At 44.3% G+C, this 17037-nt stretch overlaps 1 protein-coding gene across 10 annotated transcripts in view; it reads left to right on the top strand.

Moving 5' to 3' along the window:
- Nucleotides 1-17037, top strand: part of LOC133115281 (potassium voltage-gated channel subfamily C member 1-like) — a 113458-nt gene that overhangs the window by 49485 nt on the left and 46936 nt on the right. For all 10 annotated transcript variants that reach the window (XR_009705616.1, XR_009705617.1, XM_061225128.1 and 7 more), the window contains exon 3: nt 15596-16580. Coding sequence is in view for 8 of the 10 variants with exons in the window: in XM_061225128.1 (XP_061081112.1) it covers nt 15596-16580 (985 nt within the window). In the remaining 2 variants the exon portion in view is untranslated. The remainder of the gene's footprint in view (nt 1-15595; nt 16581-17037) is intronic.

Here is a 17037-nt window from a genome sequence, read left to right as displayed (position 1 = left end):
TGTAAACCCTGTTACAGAAACACACTCACTAATGTAAACACTGTTATAGTAACACACTCACTGATGTAAACCCTGTCACAGAAACACACTCACTAATGTAAACCCTGTTACAGCAACAAACTCACGAATGCAAACACTGTTACAGTAACACATTCACTAATGTAAACCCTGTAACAGTAACACACTCACTAATGTAAACACTGTTACAGTAACACAATCACTGATGTAAACACTGTTACAGGACCAGTAACACACTCACAAATGTAAACCCTGTGACAGTAACATACTCACGAATGCAAACACTGTTACAGTAACACACTCACTGATGTAAACACTGTTACAGGACCAGTAACACACTCACTAATGTAAACCCTGTTATAGTAACACACTCACGAATGCAAACACTGTTACAGAAACACACTCACTAATGTAAACCCTGTTAAAGTAACACACTCACTAATGTAAACACTGTTACAGGACCAGTAACACACTCACTAATGTAAACACTGTTATAGTAACACACTCACTGATGTAAACCCTGTTGCAGAAACACACTCACTAATGTAAACACTGTTATAGTAACACACTCACTGATGTAAACCCTGTTACAGAAAAACACTCACTAATGTAAACCATGTGACAGTAACACACTCACAAATGCAAACACTGTTACAGTAGCACACTCACTAATGTAAACCCTGTAACAGTAACACACTAATGTTAACACTGTTACAGGACCAGTGACACACTCACTAATGTAAACACTGTTACAGGACCAGTAACACACTCACTAATGTAAACCCTGTAACAGTAACACACTAATGTAAATACTGTTACAGGACCAGAAACACACTCACTAATGTAAACCCTGTTAAAGTAACACACTCACTAATGTAAACACTGTTACAGGACCAGTAACACACTCACTAATCTAAACACGGTTACAGGACCAGTAACACACTCACTAATGTAAACACTGTTACAGGACCAGTAACACACTCACTAATGTAAACACTGTTACAGTAACACACTCACTAATGTAAACCCTGTTTCAGTAACCCACTCACGAATGCAAACACTGTTACAGTAGCACACTCACTAATGTAAAACCTGTAACAGTAACACACTAATGTTAACACTGTTACAGGACCAGAAGCACACTCACTAATGTAAACACTGTTACATAAACACACTCGCGAATGTAAACCCTGTTAAAGTAACACACTCACTAATGTAAACACTGTTGCAGGACGAGTAACACACTTACTCATGTAATCACTGTTACAGGACCAGTGACACACTCACTAATGTAAACACTGTTACAGGACCAGTAACACACTCACTAATGTAAACCCTGTAACAGTAACACACTAATGTAAATACTGTTACAGGACCAGAAACACACTCACTAATGTAAACCCTGTTAAAGTAACACACTCACTAATGTAAACACTGTTACAGGACCAGTAACACACTCACTAATCTAAACACGGTTACAGGACCAGTAACACACTCACTAATGTAAACACTGTTACAGGACCAGTAACACACTCACTGATGTAAACCCTGTTACAGAAACACACTCACTAATGTAAACACTGTTATAGTAACACACTCACTGATGTAAACCCTGTTACAGAAACACACTCACTAATGTAAACCCTGTTACAGTAACACACTCACGAATGCAAACACTGTTACAGTAGCACACTCACTAATGTAAAACCTGTAACAGTAACACACTAATGTTAACACTGTTACAGGACCAGAAGCACACTCACTAATGTAACCACTGTTACAGAAACACACTCACTAATGTAAACCCTGTTAAAGTAACACACTCACTAATGTAAACACTGTTACAGGACCAGTAACACACTCACTAATGTAAACACTGTAACAGGACCAGTAACACACTTACTCTTGTAAACACTGTTACAGGACCAGTGACACACTCACTAATGTAAACACTGTTACAGGACCAGTAACACACTCACTAATGTAAACCCTGTTCCAGTAACACACTAATGTAAACACTGTTACAGGACCAGTAACACACTCACTAATGTAAACACTGTTACAGGACTAGTAACACACTCACTAATGTAAACACTGTTACAGTAACACACTCACTAATACCCACTAAAGGTCTTTGAGTCGGCAGCAGACGCATTACTCAGGACAAGGGGACTGAGTGTCACTCTACCCCAGGGGGAAACATCACTATAACATCTTCATTACTCTTGAATGAGCCAGGTTATATAAATGCACTGATTGCATGTCAGTGTCTGAGCCTATATATGTCTGAATGATTGCTTCGAATTTGCAGGACGTATGAAGCAGGAAGAGAGAGTTAGAGGGAGAGAGGGGTATATAGGGAATAGGGAGCAGTGGAGGTGGGCGTTATAGAGCACTTCTATGCAGTCCTTCACAGGGAATTGTAGTGAAGCTGCTCTCATTGATGTTTGTTTTTTTCAATGGGAAACGATCCACCAAACGATCCACCATTCACAAGTGTTAAACATTCAGCACTTGGTGTTACCTACTCACCCTCCCACACACACACTCACTCTTAATGCTGAGCTCGCTCCAAGACATGCACACACACACACACACACACACACATACACACACACACATTCACATTTAATGCTAAGCTCGCTCGTAGACATGCACACACACACACACACACACACACACACTCACTCTTAATGCTGAGCTCACTCCTAGACACACACACACACACGCAGTCACACACTTACACACACACACACACACACACACACACACACTCACACTTAATGCTGAGCTTGCATTTACACAAACACACACACACACTTACACACACATTCACACTAATGCTGAGCTTGCATTTACACAAAGACACACACACACTTACACACACATTCACACTAATGCTGAGCTTGCATTTACACAAACACACACACTTACACACACATTCACACTTAATGCTGAGCTTGCATTTACACAAACACACACACTTACACACACATTCACACTTAATGCTGAGCTTGCATTTACACAAACACACACACTTACACACACATTCACACTTAATGCTGAGCTCGCATTTACACAAACACACACACTTACACACACATTCACACTTAATGCTGAGCTCGCATTTACACACACACACACACACATTCACACTTAATGCTGAGCTCGCTCCTACACACACACATGCACACACATACATACACACACACACAATTATTGCACAGTACTGCACCAGCTATGTAATAGTGGAGATTCAAACCTGCAGCTGTACTTGGGTTATGGGTGCAGTTGGGTTACAGAAGCAGTTGGGTTACAGGTTCAGTTAGATTACAGGTGCAGTTGTGTTCTAGGTATCGTTGGGTTATGGGTGCAGTTGGGTTACAGGTGTAGTTGGGTGATAGGTATAGTTGAGTTGCAGGTGCAGTTGGGTTACAGGTGTAGTTGGGTGATAGGTGGAGTTGAGTTACAGGTGCAGTTGGGTTACAGGTGTAGTTGGGTGATAAGTGTAGTTGAGTTACAGGTGCATTTGGGTTACAGGTGTAGTTGGATTTTGTGCTCAGGCTGGATGTGCTCAGGTTGTGGGTTACCAAAATTTGATTGCCCTATTTTGCGCTCTCTCTCACTCTCTTAGGCACATGCAGATTGTAAGTGGTTGTGTTGTGAGATGGGGCAGAATTTGGTACAGGCTGGTTGTAAGGGGTTGTGTTGTGAGATGGGACAGAATTTGGTACAGGCTGGTTGTCAGGGGTTGTGTTGTGAGATTTGGCAGAATTTGGTACAGGCTGGTTGTCAGGGGTTGTGTTGTGAGATTTGGCAGAATTTGGTACAGGCTGGTTATAAGGGGTTGTGTTGTGAGATGGGACAGAATTTGGTACAGGCTGGTTGTCAGGGGTTGTGTTGTGAGATTTGGCAGAATTTGGTATAGGCTGGTTGTCAGGGGTTGTGTTGTGAGATTTGGCAGAATTTGGTACAGGCTGGTTATAAGGGGTTGTGTTGTGAGATGGGACAGAATTTGGTACAGGCTGGTTGTCAGGGGTTGTGTTGTGAGATTTGGCAGAATTTGGTACAGGCTGGTTGTCAGGGGTTGTGTTGTGAGATTTGGCAGAATTTGGTACAGGCTGGTTATAAGGGGTTGTGTTGTGAGATGGGACAGAATTTGGTACAGGCTGGTTGTCAGGGGTTGTGTTGTGAGATTTGGCAGAATTTGGTACAGGCTGGTTGTAAGGTAAATGGTAAATGGTAAATGGTTGGAATTTATATAGCACAATTGATGCTTCTCATTCATACACATACACACCGGCGGTGATTGGCTGCCATGCAAGGCGCCGACCAGCTCGTCAGGAGCATTTGGGGGTTAGGTATCTTGCTCAGGGACACTTCGACACATCCCGGGCAGGGGCTCAAACCGGCAACCCTCCGACTGCCAGACGACTGCTCTTACTGCCTGAGCCATGTCGTGTTGTGAGACGGGGCATCATTTCATACAGGCTGGTTGTAAGGGGTTGTGTTGTGAGATGGGACAGAATTTGGTACTGGCTGGTTGTCAGGGGTTATGTTGTGAGACAGGGCAGAATTCGGTACAGGCTGGTTGTCAAAAACAAGAATTCACAGAATTCAAGTTTTTGACATGTAAATCCATCTACAGTAATGTGGAGGCCATTTTGTGCTGAACAGCTGTCTGTGGCAGCATGTCTGTGGCTCTTCCCCAGGAGTCACAGAGAATTCATCCACAGCTGACACAGCCTACCGGGAGTGCCAGTGAGCAGTGGATAACTTGTGAAAGGAATGTGCATTTTATTTTAACAGGTTCAACCATTTTCAACCTCTCTACTTTTAACAACCTCTCTCTCTCTCTTTCTGTCCCACTCCCTTGCTTTATCTCTTTCTCACTCCCTCCCCTTCTCTCTCCATCCATCTTCTAATTCTCTCTCTGAGCACACACAAGCTTCAGAGATTCCAAGCTAAATATACTGTATTTATTTTTCTGTGATATTTTTCATTCATTCACTCTGAAGTGATTAAAGGCACTAGGTTCATCCCGGACTTGATAGCCACGAGTGTCCAAAATTCATAGTAAAACACCTTTTTATAGATTTAATCAGATGCATTTAGCTGACAGATTTAATCGTATCGATTTGTTAGCGAAGATCGCTTTGTTCTTGTCCCAGACAGTGCGATTGATTTTATGTTTTGCTATTTCAGTGCTGCCATTACCACCTGCATGTTTTCATATCAGTATTCAGAGCTAATGATGATAATAATAATAACAAGTATTATAATACTAAAATCATTTCCGGCATGCTGCTGTGGCAGCATGTCATTAGGTTGGTCTCGCGGTATGTGTGTTGCAACGGGAATGATGGTGGAATGGGAAAAGTGGGGGAATGGAATGTTAGCAGAATAGGAATGATGATGGAATGGAATGTTAGCAGAATGGGAATGACGGTGGAATGGAATGTCAGCAGAATGGGAATGACGGTAGAACGGAATGTTAGCAGAATGGGAATGCCGGTGGAATGGGAATGGCTGAATGGAAGGTATTCGCAGGAGCACAGCAATTCCAATCGCAGTATAAAATGTGGCTGTATTTGAGGTGCAATCTTTGGAGAGCGATGTAGTTTGTACCTTTGTGCACTTGGAGAGTGATATAGTTTGTGATGTAGTTGAAACCGGTCAAATACCGCTGGCTCATTGGTTTTGATGTTGATTTATCTTCCAATGACTGAGAGCATGAGCCGGACACTTCATGTCCTGACCTCCACCTCCAGATCTGAAGAACCAGTGCTTCTCAGTACCTGCGTGTGACAGAGGGAATCTGGCTGGCCAGGGGACGCACTACATGTTGAGGAGTTACGTACATCTGGGATGTGCTGAATAATCAGCCTAGGGCTTATACCTCTGCTGTATGTGTGTGTGTGAGTACTCGTGTACCTGTCCTCAAATGGCAGGTGCTGTTTCACTTTGAAAACTGATTAGAGGGCAGATCAGTTCAGGAGCAACACCAAGGTCAAAGGGGAAGTTAATGTGCTATGACTAATTCCTCAGGTATTAAGGTCATTAAGGTCTAGTCACTGTTTGGTCAGGGCTTTTGCACTGAAAGAGCCTCAGCTTGTATTTTATGCAACTCAGGAGAAACAGGAAACCAATTGAGATGTTATACCTTCTTTTAGAAAAAAAATACTGGAGCAATACCATGACTGATCAACAGAGGACAGTGTTGACCATGGTTTCTGTCTTGTTTTGTCTCCCCTTTGTGAAAAGCACTGCAGAAGAATCAATGCACCAAAGGTTGTCAAACCACTAGCATACAGTCAGCTAGCGCACAGACTCTGTGTGTCACACTGCTAGCATACAGTCAGCTAGCGCACAGACTCTGTGTGTCACACTGCTAGCATACAGTCAGCTAGCGCACAGACTCTGTGTGTCACACTGCTAGCATACAGTCAGCTAGCGCACAGACTCTGAGTGTCACACTGCTAGCATACAGTCAGCTAGCGCACAGACTCTGTGTGTCACACTGCTAGCATACAGTCAGCTAGCGCACAGACTCTGTGTGTCACACTGCTAGCATACAGTCAGCTAGCGCACAGACTGTGAGTGTCACACTGCTAGCATACAGTCAGCTAGCGCACAGACTCTGTGTGTCACACTGCTAGCATACAGTCAGCTAGCGCACAGACTCTGTGTGTCACACTGCTAGCATACAGTCAGCTAGCGCACAGACTGTGTGTCACACTGCTAGCATACAGTCAGCTAGCGCACAGACTCTGAGTGTCACACTGCTAGCATACAGTCAGCTAGCGCACAGACTGTGTGTCACACTGCTAGCATACACTCGTAAGTGTACCTCTGACTCAGCACAAGGTGGTGGTGTCATTACTAGTTTCAGTGACCTTGTTCTCCCCAGCGCCCTGACTGCTGAAATGGCAATTATGACCACCCAAAACCTGGACTTAATCCATGTCGTTGTTTCATTGCTACTTTAATGGTATAATATTAGACTAGTTTTAAATACGTGTCTGATGACTATAGAATAAAGTGGTGAATTATCACTCAATGGAAAACATGCACTGTTGCCTAAAATGAGTTTTGTAGTACTGAAAATGTACTGAAAATGTTCTTACTGTAATTTGTGGGTTTTTACATCCATATTGGGCGATCAGTGTAGGTCACTGTACCCATTTTTATACACAGTCCCCCCATTTTAGGGGACCAAAAGTAATTGGACGGTTGGCTTCTTGGATGGGTATAAGAGGATGTGTTGTGTGTATGTGACTGGATGGGTATAAAAGGATGTGTTGTGTGTATGTGACTGGATGGGTATAAGAGGATGTGTTGTGTGTATGTGACTGGATGGGTATAAGAGGATGTGTTGTGTGTATGTGACTGGATGGGTATAAGAGGATGTGTTGTGTGTATGTGACTGGATGGGTATAAGAGGATGTGTTGTGTGTATGTGACTGGATGGGTATAAGAGGATGTGATTAGTTGAGGAGAACTATTGATCCGGAGAGCGATATGCCTCCCAGCTGAGTCCCCCCCCTCCTACCCTCGAAGCTGTGGGCCAATTATGCCGCTCCCACGTGGGACAGCCAAACTCAGCTTTGGCAGGACCAAGACGCGAACCCCGGTTCGACTGATGCCTGCATCAAAGGTCTGATGCCTTAGCCCTGGAACGTGAGCCAATTTTACCATGTTATCGTTGGATGTAATGTTTCATCACCATTCTTAATCACAGGGGTTTGACAGAAAGGAAGTCCAGGATGTTCTTGTCAACATCACTCCTTAGGTCCTCTCCTGCTATACAGTACAAACTGTGGGAAAGAACCTCTATGAATGCCTGATCCATCCCTGGAATCTTCTGCTGCATCAAGGCATCCAGCATCCATGTACTCCCCCTCCCCCTCCATCATCCTGCCATTTTTCTTCCTCTTTTACCCAATTTTGTATTTCTTCCTGGGTCCATATTGAACAAAACCGAAATTCCCTCAACACCTGGGCAGGTCTCAAATTGAATCAGGTGCGATTGTTCTATTCAATTACCAATACACAATCAGAAGCTAAATCTGCATCAACTTCAATCAGCACTTCTGATTTCATCAGCTTCATCAAGTTCTTTCTATAACTATTATAAAAAATGTTTTTAGGGGTTTGAATGCATTTCGATATAGTATTTGTGGCTTAGCAAATTGCTATGCACTTGAATTTTAGCCTGTACGTTACGTATCAGTTTTGAAATACTGTGAGCAAACATTTGCAAATTGTGCAGTAGTGTGGGCGTGCAAGCGTCTCCTTCTATCGGCTAGAAGGAACATTTAAGGGGCTGGGTGTCCTTAAAGATGGTGGAGCTTGATCGATTTCCGGGTCAGACAGCCTGAGTGTGAGAGTTCATGCCACAACGCTATGGAAAGGCTTATACCTTACCGTCCCTGTGTGATTGTGACTGAGACAATGGCGCGCCCGTGAATTTGTGTGTGAATATGAATTTGTGTGTGAATATGAATTTGTGTGTGAATGTGAATTTGTGTGAATGTGAATTTGTGTGTGAATGTGAATTTGTGTATGAATATGAATTTGTGTGTGAATGTGAATTTGTGTGTGAATGTGAATTTGTTTGTGAATATGAATTTGTGTGAATGTGAATTTGTGTGAATGTGAATTTGTGTGTGAATATGAATTTGTGTGTGAATGTGAATTTGTGTGTGAATATGAATTTGTGTGTGAATGTGAATTTGTGTGTGAATATGAATTTGTGTGTGAATATGAATTTGTGTGTGAATGTGAATTTGTGTGTGAATATGAATTTGTGTGTGAATATGAAGCTGGCTGGAAGGCTGGCCCGTGAGAGAGAATGCACTGCAGTGGTCTGGAAAGTAGGTCACTTTGTGACTGGTGGAAAGCAGTGGAGAGAGAGAGCAGAGGAGAGGAGGAGGGAGAGAGAGAGCGAGGGAGGAGGAAAGGGGGAGGAGAGGGAGAAGCTGATGGGGAGAAGATTGGACAGAGGAAAACATGGCTTAACTGGAGTTGCTTGATCAATTTCTGTTGCTTCTCCTCCCTTCCCCCGTACGCGTGGAAGCGTGTGGAGCTCTGAGCGGTCAGGCGGCGTGTTGCACGTAAACATTAACCCGTGTTTAAAGTGTAAGGGAGAAATGGTAACTGGACTGCATTTATAATCACACTTTTATCCAAATCACTTCATAATTGATGCCTCTTATTCTTATTCTCATTCTCATTCATACACATACACACACACACACACAATGATAGGCTGCTATGCAAACTGCCAATCAGCTCATCAGGAGCAATTGGTGGTTAGGCATCTTGCTCAGAGACACTTTGACACGCCCAGAGTGGGGGATGGTCCGACTGCCAGACCACCCCTCTTACCTCCTCCTGAGTGAATGTTGCTGCCGGTTAGATGCGTTTGTGATGCAAGTCTGTCCAGCTAACCAATGCCAACTGCACACTGTGAGCAGCACAACAACACTTTCACCAGTGAAGTAAAACATGGATCATTCCGGACCGGGATCAGTCTCTAAAAAGAGCCTTCACTATTTATTTACTATTCTTTGGGCACTTATAGCACCAATTGCATGTCATATAGAATATTTATAGATAGATCCATTTTACCAATTCAATTATGATTCCCCCATGACTGTCCAATTCCAACTCGAGAAGCACCGCCCCCTCACATGATGCCTACGTCTAATGGGAGGGGCTATATGAAGCACCCCCCCCTCACATGATGCATACGTCTAATGGGAGGGGCTATATGAAGCACCGCCCCCTCACATGATGCATACGTCTAATGGGAGGGGCTATATAAAAGCACCAAACTTATCTGTTCAGGCCCTTGCTCATTTTGCCCGCTCTAACATGCCATGCTGCCAGCTAGCTATCTGCCCTGCTCTGGAAATCAGGCAAAAGCTGCCCTGTTGCCAAAAGCTGGCTCATTCTGCAAGCTAAGGCCATTGCGCTGCCTGGCTCTATTTGCATATGGAGTCGAGACTGATTTTGGCCCATGAATCTCTACTAAATAATCCATAATGACAAAGTTAAAACATGTTTTAACATGTTTCAGTTTTTGATTTTTAATAAATTTTCTAAAATTTTTAAACATGTTTTCAAAGCAAAAGGGTTTGGTGACTGCTGGCTTCTGTCAAGTGATTTCAATATATCTGTACCTTAGAGTACTGAGGAAAATGTCAGCACCGCCCCCAGTCACATAGCTGGAGAATCAATCAGTAACCACTGCTACGTTATCAATCAGCCAGTTGATCAATCAGCAATTGAGTCAATTAATCAATCAACCAATCACATTTACTTATTTGAAGTGCACCCTGCATACCGGGAACATAGCGGAAGAACTGGTTGCCAAGGCTTTGATGACTCATCTGGCCAATAAAGGAGGCATTTACACACATTACACAACTCTGATGTGAGCGGAATATTTCCACACGTCTCACACTGCCGGGATATAATTATTCAAAGTGTAAACACCAGAAAAGCACATGGTATATGATTTTTTTGTGACCGGATGCAGACCATCTTCAGAAGTGCCATTCAATTCCAATTCAATTTCAATACAATTCCAATACAATTCCAATTAAATTCCAATTAAATTCCAATTAAATTCCAATTAAATTCCAATACAGTTCCAATACAATTCCAGTTCAATTCCAATTCAATTCCAATACAATTCCAATTCCATTCCAATACAATTCCAATTCAATTCCAATACAATACATCTGACCTGAATTTAAACACTGCGCTGATGTCACATTAGTGCATTCTGCAGCACATTAAATACAGATGTGCTGGCAGCTGGTTATTGCAAATTCATTTTGCATTAACCTTACATTCACTTTTTTCTATTTTTATTTATTTAAAATGGGTAAAAGATTAAGAATGCATTTTTATTGTATCATTCATTCATTCATTCATTCATTCATTATCTTAACCCGCTTATTCTGAACAGGGTCACAGGGGGGCTAGAGCCTATCCCAGCATACATTGGGCGAAAGGTAGGAATACACCCTGGACAGGTCGCCAGTCCATCGCAGGGCACACACCATTCACTCACACACTCATACCTACGGGCAATTTAGACTCTCCAATCAGCCCAACCTGCATGTCTTTGGACTGTGGGAGGAAACCGGAGTACCCGGAGGAAACCCACGCAGACACGGGGAGAACATGCAAACTCCACACAGAGAGGTCCTGTTCAGTAAGCAGAAACGCACAAACACATGTGTGAGCTTACTGTGTTTTATGGTCTACCACTGCCTGTAAGATGATTGATTGGCAGCCGTTAACCCTTAGCCGTTAGCCGTCTTAACATTCTGTATACTTGCCTTGTCCAAAGGGTCATAAATGACCGCCTTCACTAAACCCCTAAAATAAAGCAGCTTCATTGAATTTTAAACCCCAAAGCATGAAGAAATGACTGGGACCCGCCTGTAGCGAAGCGGTTAAGGTACATGACTGTAGCGAAGCGGTTAAGGTACATGACCGTAGTGTAGTGGTTAAGGTACATGACTGTAGCGTTGTGGTTAAGGTACATGACTGTAGCGTTGTGGTTAAGGTACATGACTGTAGCGTAGTGGTTAAGGTACATGACTGTAGCGTAGCGGTTAAGGTACATGACTGGGACCCGCCTGTAGCGTTGTGGTTAAGGTACATGACTGTAGCATTGTGGTTAAGGCACATGACTGTAGCGTAGTGGTTAAGGTACATGACTGTAGCGTAGTGGTTAAGGTACATGACTGGGACCTGCCTGTAACGTAGTGGATAAGGTACATGACTGTAGCGTATTGGTTAAGATACATGACTGTAGTGTAGTGGTTAATGTACATGACTGTAGTGTAGTGGTTAAGGTGCATGACTGTAGCGTAGTGGTTAAGGTACATGACTGTAGTGTAGTGGTTAAGGTACATCACTGTAGCGTAGTGGGTAAGGTACATGACTGGGATCCACCTGTAGCGTAGTGGCTAAGGTACATGACTGGGACCTGCCTGTAGCGTAGTGGTTAAGGTACATGACTGGGACCTACAAGGTTGGTGGTTTGATTCCCGGTGTAGCCACAATAAGATCCATACAGCCGTTAACCCTGCATTGCTCCAGGGGAGGTCTCCTGCTGAGCTTAAATCAACTGTAAGTCGCTCTGGAGAAAAGCGTCAGCCAAATGACATGTGATGTCACAACCTGTGACGGGTCATTTTTGACCCTTAAGACATTAAAACTAACGGCTGTGGTTCTGGGTGGGAGCTACATTAGGGATCTCTCTCTCTCTCTCTCTCTCGCTAGCCAGCCAATCAGAACATCAATATTAATGAGCCTTAAAGACACAGTCACTAAACCAGCCTGTTTTTGGTGAATGGACATGTAAAACTGGACAGATTGTTTTTGGTACTTAAACCACACAAACATCTTCTTGTAGATATCAGGACCTAAAATAAAACACTAGAAAGGTGTACAATATGGAACCTTTTAGAAAAAGCCAAGTGCTTCAGATCTTGATGCCCGTAATGACTGTTTTTAATTTACATCCTGTGGTTGCTGTCCATTGGGAGAGGTTTCAAAGCCCCACACACATATTTTTCGTGTTTTTGAGCTTTTCGTATCATCCTGGAGCTCGATTTGTGTTCGACACTGATTCAAGTAAAAAAACAATGTCGAAGTATGCATATTTTAGGGTCTGAATTATATTTTCCAAGGTATTCGTCAAATGATTTCCCACATGACATGACATATTTTTGTGCATAATTATCGGATGAAGTTGCTACATATAAACTGGAGTCTGCCTCATCTGGCTCTTTGAGACCGGGCCAAAAGCCTTTTCGGCAGCTTTTGAGAACCCTGTTGATCATAGCTAGTTGTTAGCTATTTACCAGTTATTTTGCGCCCCTCTCCCTCTCAGTCAAGCTACACTTTCGCCACTGTTCATGTTAACACAGCTGACCGCAGGAGGTGGAGGGGAAGAGGGAATTGGGCACTGGGGGCAGGGTTAGGTTGTTCAAAAGACCAACATCACTGCTCTTTGCGAACATTTTGTTGCCATTTTAGATACGACAACCACGCTAATGCGTGCAGGCCTTTAAAGGCAAGCACAAAGCACTCCAGTAATGATGCTGCAAAGGTTTTCACTTCATCTATTGCCACACATCCCAAGCCCTTGGCATGTGAAGACAAGCCCGTGGGCGGGACAATGCTGGGTGGATATCTTATTGGCTGTTTGTCAGCTTTGCTATCTGGGGAAATCTAACTGGGTGAGAGAATGAATGGACTCATGACCTGCGACCCCTGCCACCGAGATGTCCAAGGACGCGGCTAATAAAACACGTAATCTCACTCTGAATTCTGTTTTCTTACAGGTTTGACTTTATATTATGAATGAGATATTATAGCACAATATGGAAAACAAGCATCTTTAAATGCTCGGTACGGTTTCTGTACCATTTCTGAGATTTCGTATTGAACATCCACCAACAGTATCTGAACAGTGAAAAAAACTGAAAAATGTATGGTTTTGTTACGTTTGTGACAATTTTTTTAATAGAGTGTTTACTGAAGGAAGTGGCATGGATGGAAAGTGCGGTGTGCAAAGCCTCTGTTCCGTCAGCACTTTACTTTATCCCATGTATCAGTAACATTATTATTGTGTGATTTATGAGGGCACTGGTGATGGATTGTTAAATTAGTCCATGCTAATAGGGACTGGGAATTAATTTGACAGAGCTGGGAATCTCATTGGGGAAAATCAGACCTGGATTCCACTCCTTTTTTCTTTCATGTGAAAATTGGCTCATGCCAATGAGACACAACCCAAAACACACCCTTGCAGATTGGTACAAAACCTTTCATTTTAATTATGTGTATTTTTAACTCACCTGTGTACAGTAAGTTCTATCTGTCAATATATGAACAGCTATCCGTGTTTGGGAAGAGCCAGTCTTTTTTTTTTTTTTTTGCACCGTATCCCTAGAGATCTGATCAGGCAGTTATCAAGACAGCTCTTGAACAATGGCCAAGCTTCTCAAAGGACCCCGAGTCACACAGGCTCGCTGCATTGATGTCAGGAGAGTGTGTGAAGGTGGGAGTGGGGGTGGAAGATGGGGAAGGGAAGGTGGAGCAAATGGGGGATGAGAGAGAGAGAGAGAGATGGGGGACGGAGGTTGTAAAATAAATGGTTTATCTCAGCGGAGGTACAAGAGGACTGCAGAGGGAGAAATAAAACACACGCACGTACACACACACGCACACACACACGCATGTACACACACACGCACACACACGTGCACGTACACACACACGCACACACACACACACACACACGCACGTACACACACGTACACATGCAGGCACATACACATGCACACATACACATAAACAACTGTAAGTAAGACTGAGAGATAGCCTTGACACACGCAGATTAACAGAGGCGTATTGATCTAGATTGATAGGCTCGAGACGGAGAGAGAATGGCACACACTTCATACCGGTGGCTACACACAGACAGATCAATAAGCATATATCTACACCAGAGTGAACATGACATCCGTGCTTTCATAATGTTGCCTGTGAATCTCACATCTCCATAACTCATCAGCCCTCTCTCCTCCTTTTTCTCCATCTCTTTCTCTGCCTCCTGCTCCCTCTCGCTGCCTCTCTCCCTCTCTCCCTGCGCAGTGTCAGTGAGATTGCAGCATTCGATGTACTTATACTGTATTAGCCCCATCCCCCTCCCCCTCCCCCTCCCCCCTCGCTCCCTCTCTACCATTTCACGGTGTTTGGCTCCCTCTCTGTTCAGATCCTTCCCACAGATCTGTGCACCCGTGCGTCGTGCTGCTGCAGTGTCGTCCCACATTGTTTTCCCCCTCTAGGTTCAATGATGATGTCTCGCTGTGTCCGTTAATCTGTGGTAATGTATTCTGCTTTCAGGGTTAGAGCTACTGTAATGTGGTCTCATTTCTTGGTCGCTACAAAGGCTGTTGAGCCTCTGCACAGTAGTTTTACAGGTTATATGCCCCTGTGTAATAGAATGGAAGGTTCCAGCTCTGCTGCTGTGTTAATGATTTAAATGGCAACTGAATCTCCTTAGTGCAAAACTGATGTTCCTTAGTCCATAAACTGATGTTCCTTAGTCCTAAACTGATGTTCCTTAGTCCTAAACTGAAGTTCCTTAGTCCTAAACTGAAGTTCCTTAGCACTAAACTGAAGTTCTGTAATGCCAAACTGAAGTTCTTTAGTGCCAAACAGAAGCTCCTTAGCACTAAACTGATGTTCTTTAGTGCTAAATTGATGTCTTTTAGTGCTAAACTGATGTTCTTTAGTGCTAAACGGATGTTCCTTTGTGCCAAACTGAAGCTGCTTAGAACAGAACTGATGTTCCTTTGTGCAAAAGTGAAGTTCCTTAGCACTAAACTTATGTTCTTTAGCACAAGACTGAAACTCCTTAGCCCAAGGCTCAAGTTGTTTAGTGCCCGGTGACTGAGTGTGTTTCTGTACAATTGGCTGGACATCTCAGAGCTGTCATTAACTCTGTTGTTCTTCTCTCTTGCTCTCTCTCTTCCAGTATGTGGCATTTGGCTCCCTCCTCTTCATCCTCATCTCCATCTCCACATTTTGCCTGGAGACGCACGAGGCCTTCAACACCATCTACAACAAGACGGAGAACGTGACAGTGGGCAACCACACCCGGGTGGATGTCGTGTTTGAGGTCGTCACCGACAGCTGGCTGACCTACGTGGAGGGCATGTGTGTCATCTGGTTCACCATCGAGGTCCTGCTCCGCGTCATCTTCTGCCCGGACAAGGCTGAGTTCTTCAAGAGCACCCTCAACATCATCGACTTTGTGGCCATCCTGCCCTTCTACCTGGAGGTGGGGCTGAGCGGCCTGTCCTCCAAGGCAGCCAAGGACGTGCTGGGCTTCCTGCGCGTTGTCCGCTTCGTCCGGATCCTCCGGATCTTCAAGCTCACCCGCCACTTTGTGGGCCTCCGGGTCTTGGGCCACACGCTGCGCGCCAGCACCAACGAGTTCTTGCTCCTCATCATCTTCCTGGCACTGGGGGTCCTGATCTTCGCCACCATGATCTACTACGCCGAGCGGATCGGCGCCGACCCCGGCGACCCCACCGCCAGCGCCCACACTAACTTCAAGAACATCCCCATTGGGTTCTGGTGGGCCGTGGTGACCATGACCACGCTGGGCTACGGGGACATGTACCCAGTCACGTGGTCGGGCATGTTGGTGGGCGCCCTCTGCGCCCTGGCCGGTGTCCTGACCATCGCCATGCCCGTGCCCGTCATCGTCAACAACTTTGGGATGTACTACTCCCTGGCCATGGCCAAACAGAAGCTCCCCAAGAAGAAGAACAAGCATATCCCTAGGGCCCCCCAGCCTGGCTCACCCAACTACTGCAAGCCCGACGCCCTGGCCATGGCCACCGCCTCCCCCCACAGGATCCTGGGGAACGTGTTGGGCGGGGCTGTCGGGTCAGGAAGCGTAGGGGGGGACTGTCCCCTGGCGCAAGAGGAGATAATCGAAATCAACCGCGCAGGTGAGTCCATACCTGGCTTGTTTTTGCTTTTGGTCCATTATGTCTCCCACTTCATTATGTGCACAATATTTTGTAATGACAATTTTCCCCTCATGTCAAGAACAAATTATGTTCACGAGGTAGGTCGGCACAAGAACCTCTTGTCATTCTCGAAAGGTCTAGAAAAAAATAACTATCCTAATCAGACAAAACAAACAAGCCAATAATTTCAACTATTTACAGATTCGCAAAAGTAAACATTTAGACAGATTTTTTTTTTTTTTGTCGAAATGATTCAACAATAACAGTTGGAAGTACGAGTCAGTTTGATATATGCGTACCCAGGAAGTTTATGATATGATAAATATGCATCTGAGAAAGCCTTTACTGTTCGCTGCCTGTGTGACATCTTTGTTTTCACAAGCCAGAGCTCAGCTTCGTCAGGTCGGTACACACATGAGCGCACTTCCGTGAGCTT

The sequence above is a fragment of the Conger conger genome, chromosome 16 (genome assembly GCF_963514075.1).
Source record: "Conger conger chromosome 16, fConCon1.1, whole genome shotgun sequence".
NCBI lineage: Eukaryota > Metazoa > Chordata > Actinopteri > Anguilliformes > Congridae > Conger > Conger conger.
The sequence above is the reverse complement of the archived record's forward strand: the minus strand, read 5'-3'. Positions and strand labels throughout refer to the sequence as shown.